General features: G+C 49.5%; 1 protein-coding gene across 1 annotated transcript in view; it reads right to left on the reverse strand.

The window, feature by feature from the left end:
• Positions 1–22,224, reverse strand: part of TSC1 (TSC complex subunit 1) — a 22,549-nt gene extending 325 nt beyond the window's left edge. Inside the window, exons 1-14 of the mRNA XM_086683956.1 lie at positions 21,443–22,224; positions 18,777–18,962; positions 16,857–16,960; positions 15,721–15,873; positions 13,165–13,309; positions 11,498–11,652; positions 11,055–11,128; positions 4,687–4,862; positions 3,868–3,983; positions 3,441–3,552; positions 2,837–2,955; positions 1,154–1,223; positions 398–502; positions 3–136 (exon numbers count right to left, since the gene is read on the reverse strand). Coding sequence (XP_086540082.1) covers positions 3–136; positions 398–502; positions 1,154–1,223; positions 2,837–2,955; positions 3,441–3,552; positions 3,868–3,983; positions 4,687–4,862; positions 11,055–11,128; positions 11,498–11,652; positions 13,165–13,309; positions 15,721–15,873; positions 16,857–16,960; positions 18,777–18,882 — 1,569 coding nt within the window. The 5' untranslated portion in view covers positions 18,883–18,962; positions 21,443–22,224. The remainder of the gene's footprint in view (positions 1–2; positions 137–397; positions 503–1,153; positions 1,224–2,836; positions 2,956–3,440; positions 3,553–3,867; positions 3,984–4,686; positions 4,863–11,054; positions 11,129–11,497; positions 11,653–13,164; positions 13,310–15,720; positions 15,874–16,856; positions 16,961–18,776; positions 18,963–21,442) is intronic.

Raw genomic sequence — 22,224 nt, forward strand, 5'->3', positions numbered from 1 at the left:
ACGGAGGCGGCCGAATGGGTCTTCCGAGGGCAGCCCGGGAGACTGTCCCGGTAGAAGGGAGAGTCGAAGCCTCCTCGAGGAACCAGGAGCTCGGCGTCAGCTGTGGTGATCTCGGAGAGCTCTTTAGATATTGCCGCTGAGAGGAGGGAGGGAGACAGGAGGCGCCACTGTAAACGGGCCATCTGGGCGAGGCCGGGCCGTGCGGGGCTGTGTGATGCCGAGTGCCACCCGGAGCGACACCTAAGACCCAGAATGAGACTCCCATCTTCTACCCCCTAGAGAAGAAAAGCCCAGCAAGCCCGGGAGCGTCGACACTAAATCCCGGTTTTAGGGCACAATAATGAGCGCTTTGTCATCGAGTGGCGATCCCGTCCAAGCCCAGAATCCCACACCTCACCTTCTTCTTTATCTTTTTCAACACTATCTTCTTCCGAGGCCAGGTCCCCTAAAAACCCTGGAAGGTCACTGAGAGTGACAGAACCTTTGCTGCCAGATAGCTCTTCTAAAGAGAAACAAAGACAAGGCGAGTCAAAAAAAACACACCAGTAACCCCCACAACCGTAAAGCTGTTCCACTGCAGAAGATGGCCATCACGACTCGTCCTGCCGAGTGCATGGAGGAGCACTCGGAGCGGCTCTCCCTGGAGCTACTCCAGAAAGCTATAATCAAGGGTCTAATTAAAGGTATGGAAAATTAATCCCACAGAAAATAAAATCTTTTTTTTTTTTTTATAGTTTTATTTATTTCGAGAGCAAGCAGGGGAGGGGCAGACAGAGAGGGAAAGAATCCCAAGCAAGCCCTGCACTGTCAGTGCAGAGCCCGATGAGGGGCTCAAACTCCCGAACCGTGAGATCATGACCCGAGTCGAAACCAAGAGTCGGATGCTTCACTGAGCGGCCCCCGGGCGCCCCCAAAATCCTCTATTCTAAGGTCTCAGGGAACAGATAAAACCGTCTGACCAGTGCAAAACACAGGCACTCCACCGCAATAGCTTAAAAGCGCTTTTTTGGATGTTATTATTAGATTGGTTTTTAGAACTGATTACGTTTCATTATCTCTGGGCTTCATTGTTTGTGGTGTTCCAGAATTTTCTTGTTTCCACATCTAACCCAAGAGGAGACAAGCAACGCCTAGCGTTACCCAGAGACCTTACCTAATCCTCTGTCATTCGGAAGATGGTGTTGTCTGTGTAGACAGGGCCTTGCTGAATCTGTTCTCTCTTCCTGAAAAGACAGGCATCATTTACGTGACAAGGCATGAAACTGCGTACGTGTTCTCTTATGTAAGAGAAATACCCTAAAACGCTAAAACGCTAACACGTTATGAAGGAGTTTCAAGTTTAGCTCAGTGGCTCTCAAAGTGTTTGGTACCAGGATGCCTTTAGAGTCTTAAGAACTGAGAGTTCCGTGAGCTTTTCCTTTATGGGGTTCTATCTATTGATAGTCAACCGTATTAGAAATCAAAACAAGAAGTTTTTAAATACTTAATAATTCACTTAAAAAGAACAAGCCCACTACGTGTAAACACGAACGACATAACCTTCTATGAAACGCGACTATAGCTCCCAACACAGAACTGTAAGAACTCGAGTGAGAAGACTGAAGCGTCCTCCGTGTCGCCAGCTGTCCCGGCTGAACGGCAGATTCCCGCCCTGCCTCTCCCTGTAGCCCTGCCACACGCTACCCTGGCAACGCCACTAGGCCCCGTGTTAAGCAGCCACGCAAAGACTTAATCTTTCCTATCACACCGAGACTTGACGGAGTCATTTCGTGAACTTAGGTACAGCGTGGACTCTGAAGCCGTGGCACCTGCCCTTTGTCCTGTGTTCGAATCCACTGGCCTGCTCTGTACCCCGAACGCACCTTTACGTCCGCCGCCTCTGGTAACGCCACACGCGGAAACATTCGAAAGGCGCTGGCTCGCCACGTGGCGCAGAGCTCCCCAACGTGCAAATATTCACCACGCGACATCGAAAACTCAATTATTCCCCAAGATCCCCAGGACTTTCCGGTCTCATCACAAAAGTCTCGGGGACACCATCCAGATCACGGTAGCAGAGAGCAGCCGTTTCGGATCCTGACCTCACCTGAGAGGTGAATTTTATCACTGGCAACAAAGACTGTGCGTCGTCTATTTTGAAGTGACAGGCTCAGCTGGTCACGTAAGCAATGGCCTGTCTCCTACTCAGGTCTACGTAACCGCAGTCTGTCTGTCTGTCAACCGTTCCTTCAAATAAAACCGGCGCTCCATGAAAAAAACGCAGCTGGTCCAGCACCAACTCAAGTAACGGCACCAGTGCCCATGAAGTAGCTTGTGTTTTATCTCAGAGAATCGTAAACGTACGTGGTCTCAAGGGTCGCGATGTCACAAAATTAATCACTTTTGTTGCTTTCTATAGAGACTCTTAAGGTACTGGTGTTTTTGGTTTTTTATCTTCCCCCCCTTAAACTGAAGAAACACGTTAAGGAAGAAGGAGGCAATGCCCCCGGACGGTTTGGCGCCCGCCCTGATGTGTGCCGGGAGGCCGGCTGTTCCCGCCCACCATACTGCACGCGAGAGCAAACGCCGACCGGGTCAGGACGGCAGAGCAGGTTAGTATTACTGAGAAGGCAGTCGACCTACTGGGTCCCCGAAAAGGGTTCTGGGGTCCCGGGGTCAGCAGATCACAGCGCGAGAGCTGCCCTTTAGCCAGTATTTCCAGTTGTTCTGATCCAAACCCATCACGTTTCAGGTGACACGTTTCACGTTTCAGACGTAACAAGCTTCCTTCCCAGGGCGAGGCTGCCCGTGGGTCACCGTGCGCAGGCAGAGGGACCGCAGGCAAGCGCGAGCTTACCTTCCTGGGGGGCGTGGCCGTGGCCTGCAGGACGGATGGGTGAACGTAGTCGTCCGGGTGGCAGAGTGGGGCTGGAGGAGGAGACGTTGCTGGGGTTCCCAGAGGAGTCCCTTTTCCACCTGTTCACAGACGACACACACGCCATCACTAAGCCTATTAGAAAACTCTGAATTTTTTCCAACTGGACTGTAAAGAAAGCCGCCAGACTTAACTTTCTAGGGATCTAGAGTTGTTGTTTTGGTCCACCTTCTATGTTCTTAAAGCCCCAAGGTTCACATCACGCGTCAAAAACAGGTTTACTGGGGCACCTGGGTGGCTCAATCGGTTAAGTGTCTGACTTCGGCTCGGGTCATGGTCTCACGGTTCTCGAGTTTGAGCCCCACACCAGGTGAGCCCTCGTTTTTTCTCTCCGCACCCCAACTCTCCTCCCTCCCCGCCTCTCGCTCACTTGCGCCCTCTCTCTCTCTCTCTAACAACAAAACAAAACAAAAACAGGTTTACAACTGTCAGCAGCCCAAACTCACTATCGGACCTAAGAGACAGTTCCTTGCCCTACCCAGCAGGCCCAGACCAAGCAACCGAGTCCAGCCTCAGACACACGTACCAGTTGGACCAAAGGCTTTACTGTAAGGGTGTGACAGGTCAGGTGGGACGTTTCCAGGAGAAGTTGGAGGAGTGGTCATACCACAAACCATAGACGGGCTCCAGAGAGTAGCCTGGGAAGTTAATAAGGCACGTCAGCAATGAGAAATGAGCACCAAGCCATCCCCAACCCTTATTCTATCCAAGACGAAACGGAAACAGGCATCTTACTAAGGCTCTACTGTGAGACAAGACGCATTCTGTAAATCTAGACTCCAAGAGAAACCCAAGTGGCAACAGTAACTAACTGCCCTAATACCACGCATCCTTGAAAACAAGTCCTCAAATGAGCAGTGTCAGATTTTCCCAACCATATGCTAAATCCCGACCCAAACGGGCAACTTCCCCACAAGGAGAGGAGCGAGCAGGCAGGCTCTTTAACACCATACTTGTGGCGGCTCAGTCGACAGCCGTGTTGATGGGGGACTCAGAGTCTGAGGTGGCTGCCCGGGCGTATTTAACAATGTCAGCCGAGAGCCGGAATAAGGGGTCGAGGTAGCACTCCCTACAATGAAAGGGCAAGAGCACAGCAGGTTAGTGTGTGACTTTAGGTTATTCTGGAAAAGAAAAAAATTACGGCACTTTCAACCATTAGATGATATTCACATTTAAAAAAAAACTAAGGGGACTCCCAAGGCACCGGGGACGAAGTAACATCTGCACGGCTCTTTAAATGCTCTTTGGAAATAAGGTTCAGTAAGGGCTGATGTCCAAGGAAGCTTCAGCGGGGAGAAAGCACAGCCTTGAGAAAGCACAGCCGGGATGATACCCGTAATGGGTACTGCCTATGGATAAGCCCACCTTTTCTAGAAACCAATTCTACGTCGTCCAGACTCACTGGAAATGGGTCAGTGCTACAGCCCGCAGGGCCTCACTACAACTGCCTGTAATAAATGTAGAAAGACTCCCTGCCTAGAAGCTGAGTATTTTTCCTTTTCGGAAACGCGTTAAAAACCCACTCCCAAGTCTGCTGGCAAACTGTCGGGTGGGAGATACAGGAGATCGAGGATGTGGGACTCTAAATTAAATGGGACGGAGGAATTAATCAGGAGAAACTGGAGGCGAATTCTAATTTTAAATATTTGGGAAACCGTTCCTAGGAGCTGAAGTGAAGTCTTACTCCGGGAAGAGACAATGAAGTTGACAAAAATCAACGGTGTTCTCCAGAGACAAAGCTGTAGAGCAGTAAGAACCGAAGTCACTCTCACCACAGCTATTCTGCGTGTCGACGTAAGGGCTGGCGGCCACATCGGCCGCACGATGAGGAAAGTGTGCTGACACCTGGGGGGACACAGAGTCGCTGTCTTCATACGAGGCTTCTGTGGGGTCCAGAGAGATTTTGGCACACTCTATCACAACATCGTGCGTTTCTAATCTCTTCCACCTGGAGAAGGCAACACAAGTTAAGAAATGCAAGGTGTAATCCATTTTCTCAAACAACCAAAGGCTTAAGAATGCTAACTCGGGGCCGGGCACAGAGCTAGGACCGGCCAAGGACGAGGCTGAAGCATGCCAGCCCAAAGAGTAAACGGTACTGGCACGCTAAGAATCAAACCTAAGGCCTCCCTATTTAAAATGGTGACATCAGATTATCAGAAACGAATCTGAAACCAAAACGTCATCAACAAAAGACTAGAAAGAGCCTCAAAAGAGAACAAACTACACAGAGCGGTCGCTAGGGGGAAATCTCCCTCAGAACAGAGGGCATCGAAGAACAGGGGGACTTGGAAACTGCCAGGGAGCAGAGGCCGATTCGAGGTCACTAATCGAAGGCTGGGGAGTTCTAATCCATCGCCAGACCGGAAAGACGCCACAGAAAGATTCGAACCCAGAGAACGCCCACGAGAACGTGTTTAAGATCGTCCAAAGATTCCGGTCACGTGATCCACAGTTACACCTCTAGGCTTTAGCTTACGGAAATCGACACACATCAGGATGGACGATACCCAGCACAGCTTATAGGGCAGAAAGAAAAAAAGAAGCAACCCAAAGTCAAACCACGGAGACATATTCTAGAGAAGAAAAATGATCATACCATCATGAAAAAGCATGCTTTCCGCAGGTCAATGGCTGCCAAGAGTCAGGAAGGACACCGACCACAAAGGACACGAAGGAACCTTGCGGGCAACGGAACATTCGTTATCGTGACCGGACTTTTGTCAGAACTTAACAAAACTGACGAATCTTAGTGTATGTAAACTACACCTTCCTAAAGCTGATTGGAAAACTCACGTTTCCAAAGATTCAGTGACATAAGATGGTCAGGGTATGAGCTTAAATGAAGAAGAGATTCAAAACTGCTCAGAGATATGCCCACCAAGTGATGGATATGACCACACTAAGTATTCCAACTAAAAGAACTGAAGTCAAGAGTGGTAGTCTTTTTCCCCTTTCCACCTGTTCAACATTTGCCAAATGTTCTACAAAGCCCTAACGATGAATGCAGCATCCACCTGCTCCAGTACAAACTTCCTTTTAGACCACGTAATTTCGCTATACGGGTTCCTAAGTAAGTAGTAATCCGGCAAGACTCTCATTTTCACGTTCCCAACTTTACAGAAAAGCAGCCCAGCACTAAGGGCACCCCGTGGGTTTACCCCAACAAAACATCTACTCCTCCTCCACAACTGTTCTAGAATGTTCTTCAATCTGAGATGCTGAAAATGGGATCTCAAATACAGAACAAGAGTCCAGGCCGTAGGCAGCATCCCCAAGAGGAGAGCCGTTCGAGGTCACTGCCACACATCTGGTCTACGCGGGTGCTCGCTGTCCGTGGTATGTGTCTGTGTGCATGGGCAGCAGCCTCCGCCTGGTGTGTTCTCAGCGTGACCGGCAAAGGGACGGAGTGAGAGCAAGGGTCGGGCTGCTTAGGTAGGAACGTCGATTTGAGAGAAGAAAGTGAGACTCGTAACACAGTAGGAATGCGTTCAGATGTCTGACTTCGTCACGAATACGTGCACTCACAGTATTTTCCTCGATTCTTAAAGGGACTCTCCGTACTTTAATCTCTCTGAAACCGGGAAGTAAAATCTCATCGGTTGCGTGTCAGTTTTTGTGCATCTTTTTTTCTTTCGCGGGTGAACACGAAACAGAAGTACTCCACGGCATCTTACCTTCAGTCAAATATGGTAGTTGCAAAAGTCTTCATGGGATCAAAAGGCCCCTCCCATGCCACGCCCCTCAAGCGCTTTGGCAGCTGTTTCCAATTCTGTCGGCCGAACTGGTACCCTGCCTGCGTGTTTCTAAATGTGCTCTGAGCTCTCGATTTCCCGATGTACAGATCACATATCATCTGTTAACTTCCTGTGACGGTAGGTGACGAGGTAGGCCACTTCCCTACACCCTTTTCCCTCCTCCCCGATGCTCTCAATAGAGGTGTATCATGTGTTGGTTTAGTCTCAAAATCGGTTTTCGACAATCATTATGAGTATGTAAGTACTACGCGTTAGCCGAAGAGCGTAACACGAGATTTCCCTTTCTGTTCGATTTAGTTTGTCCCGGAGGTTGGATTTTTCTGTTTCTTTTTCTCAGTCTTCTGTATATCTATTATAATTCTTCCTAAATTTACTCTAACAGCTCTGAAACAATGCCTAATGTAATTTTTACATAACGATATGCAAATAATCTGCCAGAATTATTACCCTCTCTCTAAATAGCTCCCTCCTGGAGCCCTCTCTCTCCCACGTCAGTTGAGACCGGTTGTTCTCAGCACTGCAATGCAGTGTTATCCCAAGACTTCCCTCGACCACGACCCTAAGTCAGGCCCCCTCGTTTCCTGGAGCCTGTGTCTCCCCCGATTGTCCTCTCCTTTCGATGGGACACGTGCTCCAGTAGTTAGCTGAGGAGGGGAAGGTGGGAGGTACACCGGAGTCCTTGCATAGCTAAAAGTATCACGCTTGACAGGCAGTTTGGCTAGGTCTAGAATTCTAAGTGGAAAACCCTTTCGTCTCAGTTAGCCTCAGAAGCTAACACCATTCCGACTTTATCCTTATGATGCATTTTGGTGTTTCCTCTCTCTCAAAGTTTTATCCCTGGTGTCCTGAATTCACCACGTTGAGACTTCGGAGCATTCTTTCTCACTGGTTGCGGCCGGGTGCCAGGTGAGCCCTTCAATCTGGAAATGCGTGTCCGTCTGGAGAGTTTCTTCTACTATGTCTTTTACAACTTCTTACCCCACAAAAGTTTTCTCCTCTCTTTTTAAAACTCTTTTTTTATGAGATGTCAGACTTCCCGGACTGGTTATTTTAAGTATCTTTCTGCTCAGAATATTCCTCCTCTCTATTCTTTGATTCTGTTTTCTGAGACACTCTCAACTCTGTCTTCCAGGACTTTTGTCAAGGTATCTACTGTAGTAGCTCTCATTTTTCATTTTCAAGCGCTCTTTCTCAGTCTCTGAATGTTCCCCTCCGTGGCCCTCTGACCTCTCCATGTGCTCAAATGCCCCATCTCAGTGGCTACGACATCTCTGTATTATCACGGTTCCTTTCTAGTCCCTTTTTCTCTTGAGGTTGGTCTCTTGTCTTCTGGGTTAGAGCTTTCTCCAAAAGCCAGATGACCCCTGCCTACGCGAAGGGAGCAAGGCTCTCTAAACTGGCCTGGGAGACTTCCAAGTTCATATCCTAGACTGAACATACTCCTCCGACTGTACAACCTCCCAAACCCACCAAGCCTACAGTAGGGATTCGTTTCTTCTTCCTATAAACCTACGACAAGGAGAAGAATGGGAGAAGAGAGAGCAGCACGACAGGTTCCTGAAACTGGAAGGCAGACAGCCCAGAGGTAACCGACGCCACAAATTCATGAAAGCAGAGCCCTAAGCTCCCGCCGTCTCAAAGCTAAAACTCAAGCTGACTCATACTGCAGAATCCTTCAAAAGGTAAAGAATTTTTACACATCAAGTCCTTCTGGAACTGGAGAGGAGCACAGGTAGACAGGCCAGTTAGCATCGGGACGACAGGGTGAAAACTATTTGAGGGGCAGTTAGAGTCCCGAGGTCCCCTCCCCGACTCAATGCTCCCGGGCAGCAGAAATCTGGGCTATTCTCTGGAAAGGATAAGACACGGTTTCGGGACTGAGCTACTCCGGAAAGAGTTGAGGGTGTGAGTACCACTCAAACAAGGGAACTAAGTGAGCGTGTCCACTCTGGATGTCGAGACCACCAGCCCCTCCCACGACCAGCCTCTTCTCCTCAGTGGCAGCCAGCCCCTCCCCAGGCTAGAGAGCAGAAGACCCTCCTCCACAAAAACTCCGCCAGCAAACTCGATACTGACGTCAGTATTTCCAAGCGATGCTCAGGTTGACACACGTGGGAGCTCAGAGGCAGTGAGCCCCACCCTGTGAACAGATCTTTCTGGCTCCTTACCCAGACGCAGGCAGACTGTCAGATCTTTGCAGAAAGCCTCGAAGACTTCAAAAGAACAGGAGTCAATGGATTACACAGGGAACAAACAACATTCAGCTTTCTCCAAGACGTGAAAGGCTGTAGCCCTGAAACCCAAAACAGCTACCGTAAAGAGGAGCATTCGGAGAACCGTAAAAAGCTCTCAGACGTTCAAAACACGGCGCTAGGAATGGGAATGTAGCCGCGACAGGACTGAATGCTAAAAACGAGGAAACCTTTAGAAGGAGCCAAAGAGCAAGACACGAGAAAACAGGGGAGCAAAGAAAAGCAAAGAACCACTCTCTGAGGCCCCGATCCACATACCAACAGTGCCAGCCAGACACGAGGGAAGGAGATCGAACACGAAATAACGAACGAGAGTTTCCTAGAGCCTAAAGATAAGAGTTTCCAGATTGAATAATGAGAACAGACTCTGACCAGAAGTGCCAGAATGTGAGAGCAAGGAGAACTCTCCAGGCTCCCGCAGAGAAGAACACAGCAACACAGCCGGCGAGGAGTGAGAGCAGCTTTGGATTTCGATGGCAACACTGGCGGCAAGGTGGCGATGGAATGACGCCCTCCGAGTGCGGGATGACGAGGACTAGAGGTGTACATCCCGCCGGGCAGCCGCTTCCTTTCTCTCAAGGCTACGAGAGGGTGAGCTCCATGAAAACAAGAGCAAACCGGGGAAAAAAGCCACGAGACGCAGGGGAGGGCAGGGAGGGGCAGAACGAAGCCATGCACGAGGCGCGAGAGGCGGCCACGTCCCCGCTGCCACCGCTCTATCTGCTTAATGGAGGGACACAGCGTGCAGGTGAGCCCGGCCCGGATGCGCTGTGCTCAGTCGGTCCTGATTCAGCACTGACCGAGGCCCCGCTCTCCCTTCTCTGCCTGGATCGGCCCCCCAGGAGGACACTGCTCTGACCCGCTCCTGGAGGCGGGCCACCGTGAGCCGAGCCACAGCTGCCAGGCTCCGGCAGCACATCCAGGAGCCGGCCTCGCCACGGGCCTTGCCAGATGCGCGGACTCCGGTGAGCCCGGGTTCTCGGGACTCATTCGGGAATGACCTTGCCCACCGGCTTCCCCTCCAGAGGCTCTGCTAAAACTCTCAATGAGGGAAGCCGGGTGGACGCTCAGACACTGGGCTCTTCCTCGCGTCTCCTGCACACCTTCATCTAATGGTGACAAGACTGCCCTTTCCTTAGCCTGGCCTGGCCTCCTAATCAGCTTTCCAAAGCCCAACAATACATGTGGTCAAACTCTAAAGAAAAGAAAGAATGATCCACATAAAAGCAAGAACAGTGGGCTCCCTCGAGTGGGACAGGGAACAGGGAGAAAGACGGCTGGGAATGTTCATCTGTGACGCCGGGCGGTGGCTGCACGCACAGGTATTCACGTGATACGTTAAACTTTACACACACACTCTGTCTCCCTCTCCACAGCCAGCATCTCTCACACACAGTAAGTGGCTGTACGGTGACTGAGGCTCCGAGTGGCAGAGAGAGGGCCTGCGGGGTGAGGTTCGCCGTGAGAGGACCGGGCAGTGGGAGATCCCCAGATGTTGGCATCTGTGGACCAGTTTCCCCAAAAGGGGTTCAAGCCTCGGCCGAGGGAGCTGTGAGCCAGAGAAAAGTTGGGGGAGGAGCTGAGCTTCTCACAGATCCACGCAGAGAATGTCACTCCCTTCCCTTCTCAGTCTGGACTCAGCCCTGCCTTCCCCCACGCCAGGTACCCTCAAAGAGGAAGCCTCCAGGTGCAATTTCTCCGGGGAGCACACCCAGAAACTACTCAGGGTCCCACGGAGGATGGCAGTGGCCTGCTTCCACGCAGGCGGAGTCTAACAACTCAACATCCACACTTGCCACAATCCACTTGTTTTCAACCACACACCGCATGGCCTGCCTCACACGGTCACGGGCACCACCGAGCTGGGAGCCTTCCCGGGGATCTGTAGGACAGCTGTCCGCACCGCACCTGCCTCCACTCTGCGGAAAGAGTTATTCTCTGCCTGCGAGGAATGTGTTTTAGACTCATACAAAGTTTTAGCTGTACCAGTCCTTCAAAACTCTGTGATTCCCTAAGTAGAAGGGCCTCTATTTCCAAATAATACCTCCATCTAGGACATCGCCTAGATCACATGATTAACCTGTCTGGGAGATGCTGCAAAATTCTGAGTCGCCGGCTTCATTTCTATACCTTCGAGGGTCCAGTTCGTGGTCCTTGGATCCAGTCACTAATTCCGGGTGAATTCGCACATGCTCCATCATCGGCTAGAAGAGTTTGGGGTGACAAATTACAAAAAGCTCAATCTCTGCGCTATCTCCACACAATGGAATATGACTTGACAATAGAAAGGAATGAGGCCCCGACGCCCGCCACAGCCTGGGTGGACCCAACACGTCACACCACTCCCAGAACACCACGTACGGGGTGCTTCCGTTTCTGGGAAACGTTCGTTCGCTGGGACAGGCCGGTCTACAAAGGCAGAATGCACGTCAGCGGTTGCCTGGGGCTGGGGCTGGGGCTGGGCAGGGGAAGCTGAGCTTCTGCTCAAAATCGGTCTACCTCTGAACACGGAAGCCCCAGCCGCAGGCCGCGTGCACGGGACGCGGAGTATCAAATGGGCGGTCTTCACTTACCCTGACCACCTCTTCAAAAGTGTCCAAGTTCTCCTTCATACTGTAGTGAGAGCGTAGAAAGGAGACAAAGTTGCAAGGGTACATTCCATAGAGGCGATGAAAAAGAGCGTAGACGCTGGCGTGGAGATGGACAAGATAGATTTCCGTCACGTGGCCTAAAACGGGAGACCGCAGACAGGAGACTCAGCCGGACGCGAGGCGACGTGTGCAAAGTGCAAAGCAGGCGTGAGCACGTGGCTGCCAGCACGACCTGTGGTCACTTACCGCCACCTCGCTCCAAAGATAGCAAGCGAGCGTGTTGGGCTGAGATGCAAATCCGAGCACCTCCGACACCCCGTCTAAAATCCATCAGTGGCTCCCTCTGGCCTTTGGATACACTCCAATCTACCGAGAGTGACCCATAAAGGCTCCTACCGATCCAACCCCTCCGGTCCTCTCCAGTCTCCACCTGACATTCTCACAACACTGACCTTTCTCATGATAATCACTCTCCCTAAAATTTGCTGTGGTTTTTTTTAAAACCTCTTTTTAAACCTTAAGCGAACTCTAGGCCACACACGTGGCTCAGACTCACGACCCCGAGATCGAGAGGCTCACACTCTACCGACTGAGCCGGCCAGAAGCCCCCCCAACTAAAATTTGTAGTGATACTTCTCCACTGCCCTGTTCAGCAGCGTTTCTTGAGAACGGCACTGTCTCGCTCAGCCCTGGGCCCTCAGCGCCTGGTACGTCACAGGAGCTCAAATACTGGCCGAACGAATTGACAGATCCTTTTGCAACCGGTGTGTAGTCTTAGCTATGCAGATCTGTAACTACAGAGTGAAAAACCTATTATCCAGAAACCAGCCTAAGGAGCCGAGAGTGGGGGAAAGTCGGCACTTAGTTCATCGAGTCTCACGCAGACCCCGCAGAAAACCCAAGGTCCACAGCGTCCGTAAAGCTCCTCCCTAACAGCGGACAGACCACCCCTTTCCTCCCAAGAAGAGCCTACTGAAGAAGCCAGCATCACGCGGCTCCTGTACTTGTTACTCAATTCCCTACAGGAAGCTACAGCCTCTGGTGTCACGTGGCTTAATGCTTCATGTTTGCAACAGGAGTAGCTGGTGCCGGGCTCGCCAAAAGATCCCAAGTATCACAGGCCCACAGCTTCGGAATCATTTGATAGAGCTGGACTACCTGCCAATATGGGAAAAAGATCCCACCACGCTCACAACGAGCGCCCCACTCGGGACACACCGCGTTTTCCCTCCTCCTCCTCCGCATACAGGAGACACATTCCCAGAACCAGAGGTTTGCGTTTTGTGACAAGAGACCAGCAGAGGAAGACCAAAAGGTTCCACAAGCTTAGTCCTGTACTGCCACGACATGGATTGAGGGTGTTTTGATAACATTGAAGTTTACCGACAACTAGCAAGTTTTACATCCTACCAGTTTCTCTGACAACTGATCCTTCTGAGCCGGCAAAGTAAGCAAGGTGTCCCACAGTCCTGATTCTTATTCGTGCTGACAGTGGACGCACCCAACGTATTTCCTCCACTGGTTAGTGACGACCACCCATGCCAGCTAGAAAATTCTACCTGTCCTTGCCTTACAGCTCATGACCTGTTAAATCGGTAAGAAAAGCATCTACCTGGTAGGGAACAACAGGCACGTAAGGACACCTTTACCTGGTTTCTTCAGGCACCACGACGAAAGACGGCCAAAAATATCAAAGAAATCATGAAGGTGCTGTTTCCCCGACTGTGGAATCATTGGTAGCATGGTTATCAACACTAAGACACCTGTTGTGAGGACAATGACATCGGTGTCCACCTGCAGAAGGAAAGGTCGAGCAGGAAGAAACACCTGTCAGGCCCAGCATTCGGATCAGCACTATCAAAACACAAAGAAGCTGCTCTAAATTCTAAGGGGATCACAAACTAGAGCCCCCCCACCACAGACTCATTTCCTTATCCTCCAGGTTTGGGGGGAACAATACTGAATCAGACTTGACTGTACTGAGTCTGATGCCCCTAGATAAACCCATCTGGGAGAGGAACTTCAACCTGACCTGAGGACGCCCAAGTCCTCCAGCCTGAGGATGCTGTACTTACAGCACTTGGACAGAAGCATGACAGGCTGCTTTTTAACAGAACAAAGGAACGCTACTGGTTTTGTTCATTTAACCAAATCCAAAAATATTTACTTTTTAAAATCAATTTCAAAAATGCTACATATTGTCGAGTAGTTCACTTTAAAAAAAAATTTTTTTTAATGTTTATTTATTTTTGAGAGAGACAGAGAGAGACAGAGCACGAGCGGGGAAGGAGCAGAGAGAGAGGGAGACACAGAATTCGAAGCAGGCTCCAGGCTCCGAGCTGTCAGCACAGAGCCTGACACAGGGCTCGAACCCATGAACCGTGAGATCGTGACCCGAGCCGAAGCCGGACGCTCAACCGACTGAGCCACCCAGGTGCCCCATGTATTTCACTATCGTTTAAAGGATTACAACAGAAATATAATTTAAGAAAAAATTAGTGTTATGCTACCAAGTCTACTTAATCGCTCAACTCCACAGCAGCATTCACAGACCAACAGATAAAAGAAGACACGGTGACCTCTGACCACGTCTTTAGTTAAACAGCAAGTCCTGTAACTTCAGGCCAATTTGAAGACACTCGACACAACACCCAACAGATTGAGTCAACTCAGAATAGCTACCGCTGCTCACCTGACCCCTCACTAAATCATGGATGTTTGCCAAGTAACTAGAATTCAGATTTAAGAAACAAGATATTGATCAAAAGACTGCCATGCAGGCTAAGACATTCATTATTCCCGTTAAAAAAGGAAATCTACAAGTCTGGAAATAAAGTCTCAAATAGATTTAGTTGTCACATTAAGCACCAAGCCTTTCGTCACGGCGGGTATCTATCTAACACGAAGAACGAAAATACTGGTAGTTGAATCAAGACTACGTAACCAGTTCCAGTAAAAAGGACTGACCCTAATTTTGTCGAGGAAAATAGTCTAGCAGGGCCTGGCTAACAGTCCAGGAGTAATTTTAAAGTTCACCCATTTGGAAAAGGTAAGTATTTTACAATCTGAACTAAGCTGTGTGCCTCAAAATGGAGTTATAGTCTCACCAAAGTCATTCACTTAAAAAAATCAAGTTTTTAAAATCATTCCTATTTTTTTCTTAACGTTCAATGCCTGTTTTTACGATACCCTACCAATGTGACTCCTTGGGATCCACCTCTAGGGGTAATGAAAGTTACCCTTGTTGGCAGAGACAAGAATCGATCTGTCATATCAGATGACCCAGAGGTACTGCCACCCAGAAACAAATACTGCTGGATATTTTCACGTCTCTGTGAGGTACAGGCAGTTAACATTCACCACATTTTCTTATTTTATAGATAGGAAACAAGTCCAGGAATTAGAACAGATTCGGCAAATAGCCTTGAGTATTTCAGCAAGCCACTGTCAAAACTAAAACCTAGAGTTCTATTCAGGTTGTGACTCACTGTGTGGACAAATTGCACTAAATTTAGTGCAAAAGGAGAATGAGATTCAGTAGGCCTTCTATCAACAAAACTGTAATTACAGCTACAACTAAAACACACTCCCAAATGGTTAAAAAGAGCGCTTGGCCATTTTTGTACTCGCTAAACGAGAATTTAGAAATAAGGGCTCCCCCAAAGAGAATCCAGATGCTTAACTGAGGGAAGACCGGACAACGATGGAATCAAAGAGGGCTGGGATTGGGGCGCCTGGGTGGCTCAGTCGGTTGGGCGTCCGACTTCGGCTCAGGTCACGATCTCCGGCTCTGTGAGTTCGAGCCCCGCGTCGGGCTCTGTGCTGACGGCTCAGAGCCTGGAGCCTGCTTCGGATTCTGTGTCTCCCTCTCTCTCTGGCCCTCCCCCGTTCATGCTCTGTCTCTGCCTCAAAAATAAATAAACGTTAAAAAAAAAAAAAATTAAAAAAAAAGAGGGCTGGGATAATGTCGTCTCAAACCGACCTGAAGTGTTGCCACATTTGCTTGGACAGAAGATACGGGACCGTCACCAGGACGCTCGGAGGACTTACTGAGTACCAACTGTGGATTACCTTATGTTCCAGGAAAGCCAGACACTAAAAGTTCCTAAACTCTCAAAGTCTAGCTCGCTTGCTTTACAGTTACCGAGACTCGCAGAAACGACATTGAGAAAGCCGTTCCGTCCCAACCCTTGCACGCATCGTACCTTGAGACATTTGAGCAAAGAAGGCAAGAGAGGTGCTTGAGACAGCTTGTGCTTCCAGGGCGGCTGCAGCCTGATGACGTGGCCCAGCAACGACAGGGCGGGCAACCGCGAGGCGGCTCTGCCCACACAGTCGTTCATTTTGTCCAGGAGGTGCTGAAAATGTAAAAGAGGGGACGCGCGTCTCAGCCAGGCTGGGAGGCAGGGGGAGGAGATCCTCACGTGAACATATGGAGGTCACACGAACCAAGGTAGCGATGGTTTACTCCAGCCCCTCAAGACCTCGATCAAACAAAAGATTTTTAAAAACCACACTGGCAAACGAAATACGGTTGTGTTTGGCCTGAGACAAGGCAGTCAGTTGGCAAGTCTAGGAAAAAGGGGAGCAGGCTCCTTCCTGGACCCTCTCGTCAAGTGCAAATCAGCCACTTCTTCCAGTACCCACTGGCCCCAAGCCTGCGGAGGGTCGCTGAAGCTGGGAGGGATCCCGCGGTAGCCACTTATTGCCGCCGGAGCCCCGTCCGCGTGGTTTGGCCCCAAATACAAATCAGGTGGTCGAGAAGTTAAAACTCAGCCCAGAAAAACAACAAAACAAAACAAGACACACTGGAAAGGGCACACGGCGGCAAGGCCTCCGAATCCTAGTGAAGCCACTAGCATTGAGGATCTCAGCACTTACCAAAGTCCGCCATCATCCGCCACCCACAAAAACAAAACACGGAGGAGCCCTCCAGGCACCTGGTGCTCGGCAAACAGGACTCGTCAATCAGCCCCGTCAGCCACCTGTACTACAGATTTCCCCACGTTGATTGAGTCTCGAACCCTACTGCCAGCATGACGGGATCATGGGTACCTCATGGGTCAAACTGTCAGTGGACAATTACAGCACGGGGACGACAGGCTTTCTTGAACAGCAACATCTTAGGAAACCTATGAAATATGCTTTCTTTTGTCAACGTCTCGGGAAATGTAAATTCTGCAAGTCATTTTCCCGTGTAGTTACAGTGCGGGAATGGGATCATCTGTGTTCTGGAGAAGTCGAGGCGGCAAGCTCTCAGACGGCACAGCGGGTGTGCGCAGAAGCCGTCGTGCTGGCAGAGAAGGGATTCGGCGCTCCCCCACGACGCCCCAGCGGTTACCTTATCGTGCGGCTCTTGCAGGGTAGTCAGGATGTGCAATACCGGCTGAGAACTGGTTTCCAGGTAATAATCCACCAAGGTGTTTACGAGCATCGGACCACGGTCTGGACAAAGGAAAGGGCGGGTGGAAACAGTTATTTCCTTTAGCGTTCTAAACTTACCTCACGTGGCGCCTGGCACTAAATCCAGGAAACGTTTCCTCATGTGCTACCCAAAGTTACACAGGGCATTCTATTTTTGCCCCCTTGAGTTAATTTGGGTTTAACGGGATAATATCAAATTTACCTGCCTAAATATCCATAAAAGCACTGAAATGCTAGCTTCTCTTTTTATTGCTTTTGATAATTATAAATTCGTAGGGGCGCCTGGGTGGCGTAGCAGGTTAAGCGTCAGACTCTTGGTTTCGGCTCAGGTCCTGATCTCACAGCTCATGAGATGGAGGCTTGTCGGGCTCTGTGCCCACGGCACGGAGCCTGCTCGGGGTTCTCTCTCCCTCTCCCACTCATTCTCTCTCCCTCTCTCTCTCAAAATAAGTAAGTAAACCTTTAAAAAATAATAGTAAGATACAATAAAACTGTAATCAATCCACGTCCATTGTTAACAATTCAGGTTACACACAAGTACGTAAAAGGAAAGTGCCCTCCACGACCAGCCTCCCAACCCACTCTTCCGAGAGTTTGGCACACACCCCCTCACAAACCTTTTCCTACTATGCTAACCACACCGTGCACATGCGTGCGTTCACGTCCATAGTCACACGGTCCGCGTATATGTGTGTTTCTCCCACTTAACGATGTGTGGGCACCCTCCCATGATGGCACCTCTGACCTACTTCATTTTCCTCACTGACCTCCTGGCGCTCCACTGCCTGGCTCTGCGTGAGAAATTTAACCAGTCATCTACTGAAGGGTACTTGGGTTTTCCAATTTCTCCAAGGCTATAAGGAAATACGGACTCGTTTGGTTTTTTCAATGCTTATTTGTTTTTGAGAGACAGAGGGACAGAGCCTGAGCAGGGGAGGGGCAGAGAGAGAGGGAGACACAGAATCTGAAGCAGGCTCTGGGCTCTGAGCTGTCAGCACAGGGTCCGACACGGGACTCGAACCCACGAGCTGTGAGATCATGACCCGAGCCGAAGTCCAGCGCTTAACCGACTGAGCCATCCAGGCGCCCCTGAAATTCAGACTCTTGTTAAGTGGGACACATGGTACGTGCTTTTCAATTGGTGATGGGGACCCCAAAAAGGCTGAACACTAGTTTATTCTCCTGCCAACAGTGCCCATTTCTATAATCAGCACTTGATTTCTATCAACCTAGTAAGCAAAGAAAGGTACTATTTAAATTCATATTTCTCTGATTAAAGACAGGGTATGTTGTGTTTTTTTTTGAAGTTTGTTTACTTATTTTGAGAGAGACGGAGACAGCGCAAGCAGGAGAGGAGCAGAGAGAGAGGGAAACAGAATCCCAAGCAGGCTTTGCGCTGCCAACGCAGAGCCCAACTCGGGGCCCAAACCCACAAAACCGTGAGATCATGACCTGGGCCAAAACCAAGAGTTGGACGCTTAACCACTGGAGCCACCCGGGCGTCCCAGGTTATGCACTTTTATGCTAGAAATCACATACGTGATTTCCGGACGAAATGTTCTACCTGGCCTCTGAAAACACTCGGGTGGGTGGAGTAAGGGAGGTGAGGTGAAACAAGACGCTGAAGCTCGTGGGGTCAGTATGTGATTCTTGACAGGTTTATGTGTGTATCTGAATATCACCGTAATTGAAAGCTTAAAGCACACAGAGAGTGAATCCACCAATATGTGCTCTTTTTCAGTGGTTTAAAGACTCTCCTTAGAAGGTGAAACCCCGAGTCAGCAGAGTGTAGTCGCCCCGAGGGCAGAGGGGCCGAAAGGGACACAAAGCCACTTACCAGAATTGAGGTTCTCTTTAAAGACGGCTGTTACGTCATCACGCACGCTCAGCACGGGGGAGTCCAGCATGGAGACGAGCTCCCCGATGTTGGCTTGCTGGGCCATGGTCTTACGCGGGCGTGCTGTGCCGGGTCCGGAACGCGCACTACAGACTCTGCAGGCTCTTCATGGGTGCCGCTACCAGACTGCGAGGAAGGAAGAATAACAGCGTGACAAAACGCACCCCCCCCCCAAAATGACCGCAAGACAGACCGGCACGCGTGTCCAATGCAGTGAAAGTTCGCCCAGAACGCTGCTGATAAAAGCAGCTAGGGTGTGAGATTAATTCTCTCTGACCCATTCGTGAACACAGTCGTGTGGAACGCAACAACCAGAGAGAGACGGGAAACACTGGTACCTGTCAGAACCATCGCAGCAACTTAATACCACGACCGAAGCTAAGTTTTTTATTTTCATTCCTACTTCTGATTCTACCTTGGGTTTCGGCTAAGACGATGCCTATGTTTCAAATCATTGATCAAAAGAGTAGGTGAACGATTTTCCGAAAAAGCACTGAAAACATACCATTTCCCTCTCGACACTCCCTTCAATGTCTAGAAGTTAGTATAGCTTCTCAGGTCACAGGACCATAGGTTCAACACCTCATTTCAACCAGGGACCGCTCCTCAATTTTTCGTACAAACTCCTCGCCCTAGGGGTCTATCACACTCGAATGCCACCGGTCACAGGGAAAAGGCCCCGGGTGGGGATCAAGCGGGGAAACCATGCACCCTCTGAAGACTCAGTGCCTCCTGGTGCTGGACATGCCGCCTCACCCTTCCGTACAAAAAAGCAGCTCATTCTCCAGGCATCACTACCCACACTTACAATTGTTCTCTTCTCTCCGCTTGGGTCTCTAAAGGTGTATTTTTAAAAACAAAACCAGTTACCATTTAGGAGACAGGAAGTGCACACCTTTTACAAACATCACTGAATACAGTCCTTATATTGGTATCACGCAATTGGTTCCTCCATCCCCATTTTGCAGGGAGAGAAACAGCGATCAAGACATTTGCTTGGGGCTGCTAAGTTGGCAAGAAGCAAAACCAAAAGAGAACTGAAATTTAAACCCAGATCTGCTTGACGGTAAAGCCCTAAGCCCTTAAATGTGACACGAAGCTAACTTATGGTTTTGACTCTCACAACAATTCTGCGAGGTCAGCAGATAGCCTCTTTTACAAATGACAACATGGATACTCTAGAAGAACAGGTAACTTTGCCAAGGTCACATGGTAAAGCAGAACTCAGATGGCTCCACTCCCAGACCAACGACTGTCTCTGTCCTCTGCCACCACGTTGCCTCCTCCTGGGCCTGTCCTGGAGTGAGCTGGAGTGGCCGCTCCCCAGCGCCACCATCGACGGAAACCACCCGGGATGCCTATTAGAGATGCAGTCTCCTGGGCCCGTTCCAGAACTGAACTTGGGGGTTAGGAACCTGCATTTTAATAAGCACGCTGGCAGGAAACACTACGCTAAAGAAAAATTCCACTGAAGAGTTAAGTCCCCCTCCTGTAAGGATGCCAAATTTAAAGTACCAGTGACCCCAGAAACTGGTGAGTACTTCCTATCACCTCTGCTCTCATTTTTTTTTTTAATTTTTTTTTTTTTTAACGTTTATTTATTTTTGAGACAGAGAGAGGCAGAGCATGAACGGGGGAGGGTCAGAGAGAGAGGGAGACACAGAATCGGAAGCAGGCTCCAGGCTCTGGGCCATCATCAGCCCAGAGCCCGACGCGGGGCTCGAACTCACGAACCGTGAGATCGTGACCTGAGCTGAAGTCGGACGCTTAACCGACTGAGCCACCCAGGCACCCCACCTCTGCTCTCATTTAATTACAACCTGGCAGTAGTCACTGATTTGCCTCTTGGCAAATCAGAAGTTCATGAGCCCCAAAAATCACTTAAAATGTCTACATGCAGGGGCGCCTGGGTGGCTCAGTCGGTTAAACATCTGACTCTGGATTTCGGCTCAAGTCATGATCAAATGGTTCATGCGCTCAACCCCCGCGTCGGGCTCTGCGTGGACAGCATGGAGCCTGTTTGCCATCCTGTCTCTCCTTCTCTCTCTGCCCCTCCCCTGCTTGCACATGCGCACTCTCCCTCTCTCTCAAAATAAATCAACAAACATTTTAAAAATGTCTACATGCATTTTCGAGAGCTAATCCTGATGCAGGAAGTTGCCGGCTCACAGCTGTAAATATAAATCGTATAGGTAAATCACAAAGAAGTCCATTTCAAAGGGCTTACAACTAGTCAGATTTTCTTGTAATAGAGTTCAAGGCTGAAAACAGAAACAAATTTCACCTTGTGAGTGAGATTAAATTAAATTTAAAAGTGAGGAAAATATCAACCTGTCAGGGTTTATTGTCCACTGAGAGAACTGAATGAGAGAACGTACGCACACACTTGGCACAAATAAACACTCCCTGAGTAGTGGCCACATATTTCAAAAAGAAAACTAGTAAAAATCTTGGGGCCATCATTTTCAAGGTGACTTTTTAACAGCACATTTATCTGGCTAGCCCTCACATTCACTCCTACTCCAGGTAAGCCACAAATGATCCCTCAGATTTAAAAGCATTTTTGTCCCCAAGTTTGGTTCTGTTCCAATAACACTGCTACTTACCTAGTCTCAGTATAGTGAGGCTCTGAGTTTGTATTTTGTATATTCAGAAGACAGTAACGTCAGAGCTGGTCCCCCAAATCCAGGCAGCCCAGAACACAGAGTGCCAGGAGTTCAACTCCAAACAAAGATGGCGCTCATCCAGTCAACTTGGCCATACCCAGGGCTGGCCAGCCTGGGCTACCTCGCTTGCTTTTCAGTTTGTAAATGTCATGTTAGGGGTCAAAGTCTTGTCTCTGGAGCCTGTTCTTTCCAGATACTTTACAGAAAGCACAAATAAGGTTTCCTTGTAAAACACATTAGTATATTTTTGGCAATAAGCTTTTCTCTTTGGTTCTAAGATTCTATCTTTCAACCACATTTTTTTAATTCCCCAGAAAAAAATATAAGTCTTGGGTTTCATGGGAGGTTCTTCATTTAAGTGTCCCAAGTTCAAGGATTCTGACGTTCAAAAAAGCCCTCCCAAGGGTTTGTTTAATCATGAGCTTTTGAAATCAGTCCCGTGATTAGCGTATCTCTTTTAAAACTCATTCAAATATTTCTCGAGGGGCTAAGTGCAGGGTGCTGAGTAGGAAAGACAGACTTAGCACATGCAACGGAGAATTAAATGCGGGAGAAGGAAGTGGACGGGGTTCAGTGTGTGCACAGAGTGGGGAAGGGGCCAGCTCAGCCTGTAGGCAGTAGGGGCCGGTGAGGCCCACACGTGTTAGACACACTTTGCAGTCTAGGGAAGATGGACTGGAAAAGTCACCCGAAGGTTAACACCACAGGCACCGGAAGCATCA

Source organism: Puma concolor, chromosome D4 (assembly GCF_028749965.1).
Source record: "Puma concolor isolate L17-30 chromosome D4, mPumCon1.1.hap2, whole genome shotgun sequence".
NCBI classification, from domain to species: domain Eukaryota; kingdom Metazoa; phylum Chordata; class Mammalia; order Carnivora; family Felidae; genus Puma; species Puma concolor.